Below are 16,509 nucleotides of genomic sequence, written 5' to 3'. Positions count from 1 at the left end.
GCAACTTCTGGGGGAGCAGCACTGTGTCAACCCCTCCACCCAGGGCATCCAGGCTATTGGAGATCTTCCTCCCCACTCCAGGGATGCCTGAGCCAACCAGGAGGTCCCAATGTGGGCTTCCCCTGCGACACCAGCCCCCTCTCTCTGGGTGGAGGCTGGTGACAGCATGGGCAAGGCCAATAAGGTCCGTGCCGCCTGAAACACCTCCAGTGTCGACGGCGCCAGCAGATGCAGAGACACCCTCCCACTCCCAGGAGTCAAGGGTGGCTCTCTGGTTGGAGACATAGGCTCCGGTGGTGGCGAGCGAGTCTCCACTGTCTGGCTTCGGTGTGGCCCCATGCTTAACCCCGCTTTCTTGGACAGTGCAGGGGAGCATCCCTGCTCTGTGCACTGCTTCTTCCTTGACGGAGAGGAAGAAGTCCGGTGCTGAGGCAGGGCTGGTGTTGACGGCACACTCTGCCCCAATGCCACGCTCGGTACCAAAGCAGAACTGGTTGGTTCGATGGCCGGTCTGAGTGCTGCCTCCATTAGTATTAATAAGGCTTTCAAGTGGATCTCTCTGTCTTTTTGAGTCCGAGGTCTGAAAGCCTTACAAATTTTGCATTTGTCCTTATGATGAGCTTCCCACAGGCACTTTAGGCAACTATCATAGGGGTCGCTCAGCGGAAAGGCCTTCCCACAGAAGGCACACGGTTTGAAATCCAGTAACCAGGGCATGCCCACTCCCAGCAAAGTCCCAGCCGGGACTATCCTAAGTGACTAACTACCACTATTAACAAACACTTAAGGTCTAATCTACCTAACTAAAACAAACAACAAACTATTAAGGAAAACAAAAGGGATTGAGCACTTGCGATGCAAGCCGAAACAGTTCCAGCAATCGTCAAAGGCAGAAAGAAGGATCTGAGGCAGGGCATAGGGTCGGCAGTGCCTCATATACCTCAGCATGTGCATGGCGCTCCAGGGGGCACTGAAGCCAGCCCTACTGGTAAAGGGAAAAGAAGTTCCGGTAACTGTGCACGAAGGTGTGCATACACCTACAATGGAATGGACATGAGCAAGCACTCAAAGAAGAATCTTCAGTTTTATCTAAGCATGGTTCTATTGATGGTGATAACATACAGAGGATTGCTCCAATCTCTCAAATCAATATTATTTAGGTCATAGAATCATAGAATATTAGGGTTGGAAGGGACCTCAAGCAGTCATCTAGTCCAACCCCCTGCTCAAGGCAGAGCCAACCCCAACTAAATCATCCCAGCCAGGTCATGTAAATACCTAAACTAAAGAGGCAAAATATACTGAGGTACTTTCCAAAGCATCTCCCACCAGATTCTAGCTCTCTTTTGATAGGCACATTCACTCCTTAGTTGTATTTTGGCCCAGAACTTGAAGTCCATATTTTGGCAGTCATTGAAAATGTATTTTCTTCATAAAAATATTCCAGAATTGCAAGCGCTCCAAAAGAGCACTTGAAGTTTGCATAATTCCTTCCTCATAAACAAATCATTAGTGGCTCCTCTGGAGCTGTTCCTAAACGCATCAATGTGCTTATGAAATATTTGTTTGGAAGAAGCAACGTGGAGGGGGAAGTGGGTGCCTCTGGGCAATAATCTGCATTTCCAAATGAAGCCATTTCATAGTTTATTTTGCCCCCAAGACTTCTCTACACAGTATGAGCAGATATTTGGTCTGCTTATGATCAGCAAGCCCTAGGTAATTTTTAAAATGGTTTTATGTTTGTAGCTCTTATTTTTATCTTTCAAAGAACAAAAAGGGGGGGAAATGATGTTTCCTGCACATTTTTAAAGCAAATTGTAGTGATTGTGAAAGATGCTGGATTGATATTAGACATTCTCTGTAGGTAGTTGGTAATCACAGTGCAAGCTACCTAATGCCATAAATGACCCCAAAACAAACCCAAAGGTTTATGGTGGGTGTTCATTTGCCACATAGTTAATCATGTGGAGTTAATCAGCCTCTGTGGAGACTGCCAACAAGAGTATCAATTAGTGGCATTGGTAGAGATGGTGTTATTTTGTGAAACCTTGCGTGATAGTTCTGATGACAGTTCTGTACTGTAGCAATAAAATGGGTTTATATTCAAAATGCTACCACAATTGGCTTTGCTATAATATCACTAAGAAAAGTGTGCTTTAGTTCCCATTGTACCCTTGTTGCACACTTCTTTGGAACACGTATACTTGGGCTTCCATTAGAAGATTTGCATATTATGGCAATATTATTCTTCAGGCTAATGATTTTGAATTGTGTACATCATGCCTATGAGTAATGTCAAAAATTATGTAATACTCAGTTGCTGCTTTCCCATCTAAAGTTTATAAAAACACTAACGGGTCAAAACTACTATTTAGCTATCTGCTGCAGGCGTTTCCAAGAGACAGGTAAGAGTTAGCTTGTACAAACTGTTTGGGTCACATAGTCACACAGCTTTTTTTTAATCTTTACAGGCTGCTAAAAATACTATATGTGCATTTTTACACTCAGGCAATTCTATCTTGCAATCATTTCCTGATGCTCATATACATGGCTGTTCTCAGTTGTTAAAATCTATTCTGTGATCAGTAAATACTGAGTACAACCTGTATCTGAACAGAAGTTAAAAAAAAAAAAAAAAAAAAAAAAAAAAAGCTTAAATTAATTTTCATTAATACATATCTCCAGATATATCAAACAGATTTGTACATAAGTTGGTAGCACATGTGCATGGTGTCAACAATACAGTGATGGCACCATTCCAAGAGCAGACAAAGGCTATCCTAGGTTGGTTTTTGCGGATTTGTTTTTTATTTTTGGTCAGATACCACATGAACAGCACCTGCTGTTGTAAACAAGTTATCAGTTATCAGACATTACCAGGTTGCACTGGAATAATATTTCATCAATGACAAAAAGTTACAAAATGACAAGCTGCTGAGTAGCCATACTGCATGTTCTCCACTGAAAAGTATAGATCTGGGTAAGCATTTCCAGAGCAGACATCAGGGAAACACCTGATGATCAGCTGCTGAGTTAGTAAATATTTTGACTTCAGGGCATAACCATTCGGTCTGTATTACACATACCTCAAATGAAGCATATGTTGTATCATATTCTGTTAGGCAACTGGTCATTAGAGTTGGGTGGGAAATAGTTTCTCCATTCCAAAAGAATCTGAGATTTCAGAAAATATTCCTGACCCAAACTGTGACGAAAAGGCAAAAATCTTAAAAACTTTCATGAATTGATAATCCAAAGAAAATTTCAGATCAGTTCAATCAAAACGTTTCATTTTGATAGTGTCAAAATGTTTCAGTTTTGACCTTTTAATTATTTTAAAAATTAAAATTTCAAAACAAAAAGTTTTGATCAAAAACAAAACTTTCATTTAGAAATGTTAAAATGGGACTTTTTGACAATTTCAATGCTTTTTGGCCAAAAAAAAATTGAATTGGGAGATTCATCAAAAAACAACCTTTTCCCACTAACAATTTTGGCCCTGGCAAATTTTTTCATTGGAAAAATCCTGACCAGCTCTACTAGCCATAAACTAGGTTTAAAGGAAACTGAAAACAGGACCAATAGGAAGAGAATCAGGGAGAATACACCTGAAAAAGCACATTTTGGAAAACTGTTAGTATAGCTCCAACTTTTACTAAAAAATGTGACTATGTAGATACCCACAGCCTATCAAAATTAAAGAAAGTGTTGAATTTAAAAAATTATATTTTTAAAGGAGTAATGCTTCAAATAATGAAATGTGCAGAGGAAACGTTACATAAAGAAATCTAAAAAAACTTCAAGAAAGGAGAGAAGGGATTTATTTGTGAGAGAGGAATTGCAGACAGTGTTCTGCAAATATTCGAGAATTAGCCTGAAAAGTTTTCTTTAGTCTGAGAAACTACAAAAAATAATATTGTTTTAAAAAAATAAGAGAGATTTCTTTTGAGTGCTTATGAAAGGTAGTGAAGTGAGAGCACTGCAGATTGAAGCAACACTCCATTTACATACGAATACAGTACAAGTTTCCTTACCAAAATGCCTCCATCTCAGAGGCTGTATTATGGCAATAATATTGAAGTAAATTTACAATGGGAATCCATTGCAGCAACTTCAGAAATCTTAGGCAATGGCACTGGCTTAACACTGGATCCCTGTGCTTAGAGAGTTGTGCAGTCAGTCACAGCTAGGGATCTGGCAATCTACCAGGAAAAATAATTCAAGCTTCGGAGCCTAATGCCTGAAGTTCAATGAAAGGGAAATTCAGCAGAACCACAACACACTGTTACGTGTGACAATGTATCGGCTTCATGTTTTAGTTAATAGTGTTGGTAAGCAGGCAATTGCTTCAGAAGGAATGCAACGATTTGCAAAACATTAATGTACAATCAAACACCACAGCTTAGTAGCAGTAACTTGCCACTACTGTCACACTCCCATGGGGAGAGGAAAAAGAAACAGTTACCCCTCCATCTCTCTTAGAAAACTAGTACTTTCCAAAGCAGTGGATATGTCAGGTAATTGCATTAAATCCAAAAAGTTTTGCCTGTTTGCCTCGATATTAGATAAAGACTGCAATACAACACTTTTTTAAAAAGCAATACATTAAAAAAAATGCCACAGACTTTATAGTGGAGAGTCAACATGAGAAGTACTGGCCAAGCTGACTCGTTAGACAGATCTAGTGAATAGCTCTTAAAAGTATTGCAGAGAAACAAGTACACAGGCAGAACTCATGAAGTCAAAGGCAAACACATATTACAAAATAGAATAAACTAAAAATTAATGTTGTGATTTTATACTAAGAAGTAATCTCCAAATGTAGAATGTCAGCCAATTAACTGATACAGAAAGGTTTCAACCTAAACCACGTACTCACCAACACTTTAGGCCGTCTGTCATGATCAACCATATCCAGCAAAGGGTATGTCTCCCGCAGTGTATCAATGGTAATAGGTTGACAAAAACCAAGACTGGGAAAGCACCAGTTAAGGATTCAGAAATACTTATTTTTATAGCTTAACAGATCTAAAAGTGTGTAAGGTCAATAAATTCTACCATATAAAATTTACAATGCTGGCAAAGCAAATCACATATCAAAGAACCTGACTTTTCTTGTATGAAATAGATAGACAAAAAATATTTCATATACAGAACTGGGATTGTCCTATAGATCTGCTGTAAGAATTCTCAGCGTGACAGTAATGATAAAAACAGTTAAACTGTGTTATTCAGGATCCTCAGATGACAGTACAGGGTGAGGAAAGAAATCAACACACTTGCAATATCTTATTTGTCTTTGTTTAAAGAGAAACTTAAATAAGTTAATCAGAAATCAAGGCTACACCAGCTAACTAAGCATTCTAAAATTGTTTGTCATTTGCAAAAACAGTTTGGCTACAAGTATTTAAAATAAACAACTCATTGCTTCTTAGGAAGGAATGAAAAGTAGGAAGAAAGGGAAAGAGAAATGTCTCCTACATTGAAAAAGAGATCTTATAATTTCTGTAGCAGTACCCTTAAATAGACAACTCCCATTAATCTGAACCCTAGTTAACAGAGTCATTTAAACCAAAAACGCCCTATTTAATTTGTGTAAAAGCAGCACATAGTTTCTACACTCAATACTAACTGGACTTCCTTTCATAATTCATGTGACAGCACAGAAGTGATAGAAAACTGTGTTTAATAATTGAAATTGAAATTATCAGAATTTGTTTTTTTCAAAACTATCATCTCAGTCATATGTTAAAGTTATACTTTAAAATAAGACTATCCAGTGTACAGGTATTATCTAATCATACCTGAGGCTTATACTGTATAGGTTTTCAAATTCAGTCTTGTATGATATCCACCATGCTTGGGTTCTTAATGTGACTAGTCTGAATTTTAATAGCTGTCCAAAAGTTTTCCTTGGTAATTAGTTCATATTTGAAAATTTGAAATATAAACTTATGTTGCTTGTCAAAACCAAGATTTAATTCAACCGCAGTGTGACAAAGGGGGAATTTTCTGTACTATTTTTATGAATGATACACATGGCAGTGATTTACATGACCCAAGATTGCTACCCAGTGGGTGCAAAAGGATTAAAAGCTGCTTTTGGGGCAGACTAGAGCAGAAGACATAAGGCATTTGTGTCATGTAACTGTCGGGTGGTATGAGTGGATCATTAAAGGTCTGGCTGAAAACGACCCATTGCAATGGACAATCCAGAAAAACAATGGGAACCCCAGCAACTGAACTGACACCCAACAATGGGAAACTCTGGCGGTGGTACAGATGAACTCAGCGTGGCTCTGCAGAAGAACAAAAGACCAAGAGGTGACAGGTGGCTAGGATCAGTGCTGATTTTTGGAGACACACTGTGGCTCACCTGGAACTGAAAGACAAAGAGACAGAAACAGAGAGAGGAAACCAAGATTTTTCCTTCAGCAGTATGGCTCAAGGGAACCCTGGCTTGGGCAGCATGGACTATGTCTTGACCTTTTACTTCTCAATGCTAACCTAAGGATTTCCCAATGCTGTATTCCAGTTGACTAATATATCTTAGTCTGTTTTGAAAAGGTTGCCTGGTGTCATTGCAAATACTTGCTGAGGTGCATTGATACCTGAAGAGTGTAAAAGTCTCTGACCAAGAATCTATCCCAGTTGCACTCTCTGGGCAAACCTCATGATATGAAACAGGAGTGCTGGAGCCTAAAAGCTAAGTCTCAGAGACCTTGAAGCTACGTGGCCTACCCTTTAGGAAGGGTGGGACCCCTTGAGGGTCTGGGACTCTGAAGGGGGTTCCTCCAAGGGACTGTTTAAAAACTGGGCAAAGCACAGATCCTGTGGATGTGAGACATTCAGTTCAAAAAGTTTTAGCAAAAATTTCAATTTAATAAACAATATTGTGAAAATTGTAAATAATGTAACATGGATAGAGAATGCCAAATTCAACTTCTATTTAGACAGTCATTATGCAAATAGATTAAGACAATTACAGTACAACAATCTGTGACTCAAAGCTTTGCTTTACACCTCGATACCTAATCATCCCCATAACAGACTGAAAAATCTTCCTGGTAACTCAGCAAAAACAGTTATATAATATTCTGAAAACATGGTTCTACTCTGAATAGGGACTGTGTACTAATAACTAATGGGTTTCATGTTTATCTCATTTCAAATGTGCTCAGCTCACAAATAAAGAGAATATTTGGAACTGCAGCCCTGAAAACAACCTGGGATTTGAGATCAAACTTCTTATAGATTCATAGATTTCAAGGCCAGAAAGGATCACTGTGATCAGGCAGTCTGACCTTCTGTATAATACAGGCCATTAAACTTCCTCAAAATAATTCCTAGAGCAGATCTTTCAGGAAAAGATCTAGTCTTGATTTAAAATGGTCAGTGATGGAGAATCCGCTTCAGTAATGACCCTGGGTAAATTGTTCCAATGGTTAAATATTTGTTCTCCATATAGATACTTTTAGACTGTAATCATGTCACCCCTTAACCTTCTCTGTTAAGCTAAATAGATTGAGCTCCTTGATTCTATCACTTAACAAAGAGAAGGTTAAGGGGTGACTTGATTACAGTCTAAAAGTATCTACATGGAGAACAAATATTTGATAATGGGCTCTTCAGTCTAGCAGCAATCCAATGGCTGGAAGTTGAAGCTAGACAAATTCAGACTGGAAAGTAAAATTTTAAAAGAGGTAATTAACCATTGGAACAATTTTCCCAGGGTCATTACTGAAGCGGATTCTCCATCACTGAACCCTCTTCAGTTTATCAAGATCCTTCTCAAATTGTGGGCACCTGATCTGGACACAGTATTCCAGCAGCGGTTGCATCAATGCCAAAAACAGAGGCAAAATAAACTTCCTCTTCCTATTCGAGATTCCCGTTTGTGTATTCAAGGACTCCATTAGCCTTTTTGACCACAGCAGCACACTGGAAGCTCATGTTCAGTTGATTATCCACCACAACACCCAAATCTTTTTCAAAGTCATCACTTCCCAGGGCAGAGGTCTCCATCCTTTGAGCATGGCCTACATTCTTTTTTCCTAGATGTATATATTTACATTTAACCATATTAAAACACATATTATTTGCTTGATCCCAGCTTACTAAGCAATCCAGATCTCTGGATCACTGAACTATCCCTTTCAATATTTACCACTCCCCAATTTGTGTCATCTGCAAAATTTATCAGTGATGATTTTATGTTGCCTTCTAGGTATTGATAAAACTGTTAAATAGCATAGGGCCAACAGCCCCATCCTTGCAGGACTCCACTAGAAAAACACCCACTCAATGACAATTCCCTATTTACAATTACATTTTAAGACCCATCAGTTAGCCATCTTTTAATCCATTTAATGTGCACCATGATCATTTTATATTGTTCTAATTTTTTTAATCAAAATATTGTGTGCTACCAAGTCAAACGCCTTACAAATGTGTAAGTATATTACCCTTTCTAACCAAACTTGTACACACATCAAAAAAGATATCAAGTTAGTCTGATAGGATTTATTGAATAAAATCATGTTCATTGGCATTCATTATATTACTTTCCTTTAATCTTTTATTAATCAAAGTCATATATCAGCCACTCCATTTTTTTTGCCCAGGACAGATGTCAGACTGACAGGCTTATAATTACTTGTGTCATCCTGTTTAACTTATTTAAATATGGGCACATTAGCTTTCTTCCAGTCTTCTGGACCTTGCCCAATGTTCCAAGACTTATTAAAAAGCAACATTAACTGTCCAGCGAGCTCCTAAATCGGCTCTTTTAAAAATCTTGCATTCAAGTTATCTGGACACACTGATTAAAAAATGTCTAACTGTAGCAGCTGCTGTTCAACATCCTCCTGAGATACTAGCAAAATAGAAAGAGTTATCGTATTTTGAAACTGCATAATCTTTTTTCTTATCTAAATAGAGAAAACAGAGTTACTTACCAGTAACTGTTGTTCTTCGAGATGTGTTGCTCATATCCATTCCAATATAGGTGCGCGCGCCCCATGCACAGATTCCCGGAACTTTTTTCCCCTTAGCAAGCCCCGTAGGGTCGGCTCAGGCACCCCCTGGAATACCACACTCATGCTGCGGTACATAGGGCGCCGCTGACCCTGCAGGCCCTCAGTCTCTTCTTTCTGCCGACTCAGACAGCGGGGACGGAGGGTGGGTTTGGAATGGATATGAGCAACACGTCTCGAAGAACAACAGTTACTGGTAAGTAACCCTGTTTTCTATCTTCGAGTGATTGCTCATATCCATTCCAATATAGGTGATCAAATAGCCATACCTTGGAGGTGGGTAGGAGTCAGCGTTGAGCCGCTCTCGCCAGCACGGTTCTGCCGAAGCCTGCGTCCTCTCTCGCCTGCTGCATGATGGCGTAGTGGGATGTGAAGGTGTGGACCGATGACCAGGTCGCTGCTCTGCAGATGTCCTGCAAAGGCACTCGTTCCAGGAAGGCTGCGGACGAGGCCTGGGCTCTGGTTGAGTGTGCTGTTAGAGCTCCTGGGAGCGGCACCTTCGCCCGCTCGTAGCGGGTCCTGATGCAAGCGGTGATCCAGGTGGAGATGCGCTGGGTGGAGACGGGTGAGCCTTTCATCCGGTCCGCCACTGCCACGAACTGCTGCGATGACTTCCAAAACGGACTGGTCCGCTCGATGTAGAAGGCCAAGGCTTGTCTGACGTTCAGCGTATGTCATCTCCGCTCCTCCTCCGAACCGTGTGGTTTAGGAAAGAACATGGGGAGGAAGATATCCTGGTTATAGTGAAACTGGGACACCACCTTAGGCAGAAACGCCTGGTGGGGTCTCAGTCTGACCTTATCTTTGTAGAAAACCGTGTAGGGGGGCTCCGAGGTTAATGCTCTTATCTCGGAGACCCTCCTAGCCGATGTAATGGCCACCAGGAAGGCTACCTTCCAGGACAAGAAAAGCAGCGGGCATGTATCCATGGGCTCGAAGGGGGTCCTGTCAGCATGGCGAGGACCAGGTTCAGATCCCAGGGAGGCACTGGGTCGCAGACCTGCGGATATAGCCTCTCCACCCCTTTAAGGAACCTGACTGACATGGGGTGGGAGAATAGAGACCGCCCTTCCATCGGCTGGTGGAAGGCCGAGATGGCTGCCAGGTGCGCCTTCAAGGAGGCCAGTGATAGACCCTGGACCTTCAAATGGAGGAGATACTCCAAGATCGCCTGTATGGGCGAACAGCTTGGTGGGATACCCCGGGACTCTGCCCAACAGGTAAAACGCTTCCACTTGGCCCGGTACACCACCTGAGTGGAAGGTTTCCTGCTGCCCAGCAGAACCTGCTGGACCTGTATGGAACAGGCTCTCTCTCCCTCTGTCAGCCACAGTGTCTCCATGCTGTCAGGTGGAGGGAGTCCAGGTCTGGATGCAGCAGGTGACCCTGGTCCTGTGAGAGCAGGTCGTAGCGCTTCGGGAGCGGGATCGGCGTGGCAATGGACAGGTTGAGCAGCATGCTGTACCAGTGCTGTCTCGGTCAAGCTGGGGCGATCAGTATGATGTCCACCCTGTTCCTCTTGATTTTCAAGAGGACTTTGGGCAGCAGCGGAATGGGGGGAAATGCATACATGAGGGTCCCCGTCCAGTCTAGAAGGAATGCGTCGGAGAGGGAGCCCGGCTCGCGACCTCGGAGTGAGCAGAACCTCGGGCACTTCCTGTTCCAGGACAACGCAAACAGGTCCAGTTGGGGAACCCCCCACTTGTGGAAAATGGAAGTCACCACCTCCGGGTGCAGTGACCAGTCGTGGCGGGGTAAGAAAGACCTGCTGAAGCGATCCACCTCGTCGTTCCTGACCCCCGGGAGGTGAGAGGCAGATATGTGGAAGTTGTGCCTCAGAGCAAAGTCCCAAAGTCGAATGGCCTCCTGGCAAAGAGTAGAGGAGCGCGCTTCCCCCACCACCTGTTCATATAGAACATGGCTGCTGTGTTGTCTGTGAGGACCTGAACCATTCTGCCCCTCAGGAATCTGAGGAAGACCTTGCAGGCCAAGCGGACTGCTCTGAGCTCCCTGACATTGATATGAAGACACCTCTCGTCTGTCGACCAGAGTCCCTGGGTGCTCAGGTCACTGCTGATGTGGGCCCCCCATCCCACATCTGAGGCGTCCGTAATTAGGGTTACTGATGGAGCCAAGTCTCTGAAGGGGACACCCCTCAGAACTTCCTCCAGGTTCATCCACCAGACCAGAGAAGTCAGTACCTGCGTGGGGACTGTGACTACTCTGTTTAAGGAGTGTCTGGCTGGCACATACACTGAGGCCAGCCATGCCTGGAGAGGCCTGAGTTTGGGGCGAACCAGCCTCACCACATAAGTACAGGCTGCCATGTGTCCCAACAGCTGGAGGCAGTGCCTGGCTGTCGTCGTGGGGGACCTGTGGAGATCGGCGATTATGGCAGCCATCACCTCGAAGTGAGGCTGTGAGAGGAAGGCTCTGGCCTGGGTGGGATCCAGGGTGGTCCCGATGAATTCTATGTGCTGCACCGGGCTGAGCGTGGACTTCTGCTGGTTGATGAGCAGCCCCAGTCTGGTGCATGTCGCGCAGGTGAGTGCTAGGCTGTTCCTCACGTGGGCCCTGAACCTGCCCCGGATCAGCCAGTCGTCCAGGTATGAGAAGATCTGGACCCCTCTGCGGCGCAGGTGGGCCGCCACGACCGCCATACGCTTTGTAAAGACCCTGGGGGCAGACGAGAGGCCAAAGGGCAGGGCCGAGAACTGGTAGTGGCAGCCAGCTACCACAAACCCGAGGAACCTTCTGTGACCGGGGAGGATAGAAATGTGAAAGTATGCGTCCTTTAAATCGAGGGCAGCATATCAATCGCCTGGATCTAGAGCAGGAATGATGGAGGCTAGGGAAACCATGCAGAACCTGAGGCATCTGATGAATTTGTTCAGACGGCAGAGGTCTAGTATCGGCCTCAGGCCCCCTTTGGCTTTGGGGATTAGGAAGTACCATGAATAAAATCCCTTTCCTGTGGAGGGACCTCTTCCACAGCTCCGAGCAGGAGGAGCGAGTTGACCTCCTGTATGAGGAGTTGCTCGTGAGAGGGGTCCCTGAAGAGGGACGGGGTGGGGCAGAGTCCGGGGGGAAGACCATAAGCTGCAGGGCATAGCCTCGAAGGACTATCCCGAGGACCCAGCGGTCCGTAGTGACAGTTTCCCACTCAGCATAGTACGGCCGGAGCCTGTGGGCAAAGGGCTGGAAGAGATCCAGGGGGAAAGGAGGAGTGTCACCCTCGTGTGCACCGTCAAAATTGACGTTTATTATTACTCTGGCCCTTGCCTGGGCCTTGCTGGGACTTGCCTGGGCTGGGCGGGTCTGAGGGGCAGCCTAGGAGGGGGCTAAGGGGTATAGAGCCCTAGGGACCTCAGCGTAGCCCGGAAGTCCTTCAGGGCATGGAGCTTTCCATCCGTTTTATCGGAAAAGAGGCCAGCGCCATCGAATGGTAGATCCTGAATGGCTTGCTGGACCTCTTGGGATAGCCCCGATGCCTGGATCCAGGAGCAGCGTCGCATGACGATGGCCAAAGTCATGGCCCTGCTGGTGGAGTCCGCCGCATCACTGGCAGTCTGTAAGGCCGTTGCCGCCACTGCAGCGCCCTCCTGGGTGACAGTGGCAAAGTCCGCAGCTTGGTCTGGGGGCAACACTGGAGCAAACCTCTGCAGCGAGGACCACAAGTTGAGGTTATACCTCCCAAGGAGCGCCTGGTGGTTTGCGATCCTCAGCTACAGGGCCGCAGTAGAATAGATCTTGCGGCTAAAGAGATCTAATTTTTTACTGTCTTTGTCTTTAGAGGTGTTGCCCTGGCCGCCCTGCCGATCCCGCTGGTTAGCGGCTTTGACTACCAAAGTCCCCGGGGCAGGGTGGGTATACAAAAAGTCAAACCCTTCCTTGGGGACATAGTATTTTTGCTCAGCACCCTTGGAGGTGGGGACCACTGAAGATAGGGTCTGCCAGAGGGCCTTGGCTAATTACATGACCCTCTCATGTGCCGGCAGGGTGACTCTTGATGGCCCTGCCGACCCAGTTACCCCGAAGAGGGGGTCCTCCTCTTCGGACATCTCTTTTAGCTCGAGATTGAGGTTGCTCGCCACCCTTTTAAGAAGGTCCTGGTGAGCCTTGAAGTCGTAGAGGGGAGCCCTGTGGTCCCTGGCAGCCGCATCGTCCGGGGACAAGGAGGACTGCAGGAGGGGCCCCATGGAGGGACCCTCCTTGGGGTCCGAATCCTCGTCAGAGGGGCAGCCCTGGTCCGGCTGACTTGGAGGCGAGAGCACTGGCTGGGCCACTGAGGAGTGGACCGATGTAGTAGTCTGGCCCACCTAGGTACCCCATGGCCCCCAGTATGGCCACTGCCAAGGGCCTTGGGCCCACGCCGGAGCAGGCATCGGTGCCTGTTGGTTCGCCTCTAGATGGTGGCCCCGGGACCCAGAGCCACTGGATCTACGCTTGCGGCTCCTGGGTGGTGAACGGCCTCGAGACAATGATGACGAGGACGACCGCTGGTGCCGACATCTACGGTGCCGTCGGGGGGTCGAGCTGCTGCAGGAGCTGGATGATGCTCGCCTCCTCCGCCTCGAGCTCTTGCGGCGACGCTTCCCACCTCGGGACTGGGAGCGGTGCCGCTGATGTTGCCATGGTGCCGACCGCGAATGTGATCGGCTTTGCAGTGCCAAGGCAGTCGGTGCCGAAGCAGGCAGCGCGGCAGCAGCAGCTGGTGCCGAGGCAGTTGGTGCCGGGGCCATCGGTGCCAAGGCAGGGGGCACAGCGGCAGTTGGCGCAGCGGCAGGCTGCCGGTGCCAAAGCAGCCGGCGCCTTATGTGGTGCGGACTGCATGCTGGGGATCTCAACCGGTGCTGTCTGTGTGTCGGGCTGCGCACCGGGTCGGGGATCGGTGCCGAGCAGGGCTCTGTACCGGGGTATGAGAGCTGGAGCTGCAACCCCTGTGCAAGGTGGAACTGGAGTGGCGTCGCCTCGCGTGTGTACCTCTCAACTGCCCTCAATGCCGTGGCGTCAAGGAGCTTGACGACCCGGAGTCAGAGCTGGGAGGGGAGCCCGCACTCTCGACCCTCCTTGACCGTCTGGGGGAAGACCTCGACTCCTGTCTCCGCCACCCACTGGGGGCACCCAGCGTGGGTTTTCCCCGAGACACCTGTCCCGGCACCCTCGGCCGAGGGGGGGATGGAGGCGTGGGCATGCCCATGAGGGCACATGCCACCGCGAATACCTCCGGTGTCGACGGTCCCTGCAGGGGCGCTCCCCCACCCCCAGGAGTCAGGGGAGGCTCCCTGCAAGGAGATGCCGGTACCGGAGCCCTCTCCACGGCACGTGGCATCTCCTGGGTCACCCCTTGCTGTATCGGTCGCAGGGGGGAGTCCATGTGGGAAGCCTCGGGCCGCTTCTTTTTCTTCGGTACCAAAGGCTTTGGTATCGGTGCTGGCGGAGCGCTCCGCACTGAGGAGATGCTCGGTGCCACCGGAGATCGAGATGGTTTGGAGTCCGGACGGAGCGCGGACTCCATCAGTATTGCCTTCAGCTGGGCGTCCCGCTCTTTCTGGGTCCGGGGCTTGAAGGCCTTACAGATCCGACACTTCTCTTTTCTATGCTGCTCTCCGAGGAATCGGAGGCAGCGGTCATGAGGGTCACTCACAGGGAAAGCCTTTGCGCATGCAGTGCAGGCTTTAAAGCCGGTGGAGCCGGGTATGGCTCAACCGCGAGTCCCTAAGGGCAACTATCTAACTTACTATTAACTACTGAACTATCAACAACTACTTAACTCAAACAATGAACCATACTAGAATGCTAAAGGTGTGCTACTTGCTACAGCAAGAGGCAAACGTTCCAGCAACCGTCACAGGCGGAAAGAAGGAACTGAGGGCCTGCAGGGTCGGCAGCGCCCTATGTACCATGGAATGAGCGCAGTACTCAAGGGGGTGCCTGAGCCGACCCTACAGGGCTTGCTAAGGGGAAAAAAAGTTCCGGGAATCTGTGCACGGGGCGCGCGCACACCTATATTGGAATGGATGTGAGCAATCACTCGAAGATAGAATACGTATTTATTCAACAACTCTGCCATTTCTGCATTACTACTGATAATTTTACCATTTCCATCTATTCTTAGACATCAACACAAGTAATAAATGTTCTGGAGGCCATGTTTGGGGCTCAGTCACATCCATGTAACCCCGGGGGCTTTTAATTTTGCCCCCAGTGACACTCGAGCAAACCCACTGTCTTCAATGTGTCTGCATAGGTATATCTGATTGTCTGTCATTTAAATTTAGTTAATATACACAAAAATAAAACAAAACTGATCTCTCCGTGTCTTGGATGGATTGGCTCTGCAGGTCTAAGAGGAATTAAAAGTAGTAAAAACAGTTTAGCCACTGAATACAGCTGATCGCATTCTGAACAGATGTAGGGAGCAGAACTGTTGAGTAATGTGGTGTCATTACACAGTCACTTTTCTGAGTAAAAAGGCATTTGCAAATAAATTAAATCTGAAAACAGTGATAATAATTTTTCTAGGAATTAAAAGGGATATATAAAATATCTTAATGGGCTTCTCCTCTCCCAGTGGCTGGGCTGCAGCTGGGTGTGGTTTGAGGGACAAGCTGGTGAAATGGGAAATGGAAACAAAACCAAAATATTCTTGTGATGAGAGCTGCCACCTGTTGCCAGCTCTAGGAAGAGCAGGCACTGCTGTTTTAGGGCTCTGATGACATTGAAGTCAGTTGGATTTTTAGATAATCTGGTCTCACCTCATTCCCTCAAACATCCGTAAGGTGACAATAGATCAGTTTCTAAAAACAAAATTTATTTGTAACCAAAGAGAAATTTTGCATCAGTGATATCTCAGAATCACACAGCCAAAATTCTTAACCAGAAACAGGTTTCTGAGTGGGACTGACTCAATGGAAGTAAAGATGCCTGAATGAAACAGAAGAGCATTGCACAACATGTCTAGCAAATTGGAATGATTGTTCAGGAATAGTTTGTGTGAAAAACGGAGCCCCTATAATGTTAAGGATGAGAGAGCTTTTGGTAATCACTGCTTTAATTTATGTATCAAAATACCAAATGCACTGGAGGAAAAAAAAAGCACAATGGACTAATTTCATCTCTATCTACTCTCTCTGCCAGATTTGAACAAGTAAACTACACCCTCATGTACATGTCATATTTCCTAACATTTGTATTAAGTACTAAAAAGAAAACAAATATCCATGCTGAGTGTCCCTCCATAATATCTCATTTTATTAGTAAATTTCACATCTCAAAGTCTGTAAGAAACATTTGGCCTTTACAGTGTTAGGCGTTAGTCATGTTAGGCATTAGACATCTTCATGACATAACAGGTAATGCACAATAGTATGTTACTAAATTTTAATGAGAGAGTTTAGTAGGACATTCGCTGACATAGAAGATAGTGTTACTGTTCATGTATCGTGTGAGTTCACATTAAATATTAACTATG

The 16,509-nt window shown here is 46.0% G+C and overlaps 1 protein-coding gene across 1 annotated transcript in view; it reads right to left on the bottom strand.

The window, feature by feature from the left end:
* The window catches only part of LOC137150457 (haloacid dehalogenase-like hydrolase domain-containing 5), a 45,269-nt gene that overhangs the window by 16,468 nt on the left and 12,292 nt on the right, over nucleotides 1-16,509 (bottom strand). The window contains exon 4 of the mRNA XM_067544416.1: nucleotides 4,880-4,973. Coding sequence (XP_067400517.1) covers nucleotides 4,880-4,973 — 94 coding nt within the window. The remainder of the gene's footprint in view (nucleotides 1-4,879; nucleotides 4,974-16,509) is intronic.

This window comes from Emydura macquarii, unplaced genomic scaffold (genome assembly GCF_026122565.2).
Source record: "Emydura macquarii macquarii isolate MOO-44397 ecotype Brisbane River unplaced genomic scaffold, CSIRO-AGI_Emac_v2 contig_968, whole genome shotgun sequence".
In the NCBI taxonomy this organism is placed as follows: Eukaryota; Metazoa; Chordata; order Testudines; family Chelidae; genus Emydura; species Emydura macquarii.
This window is presented reverse-complemented; position numbering and strand designations above follow the sequence as displayed.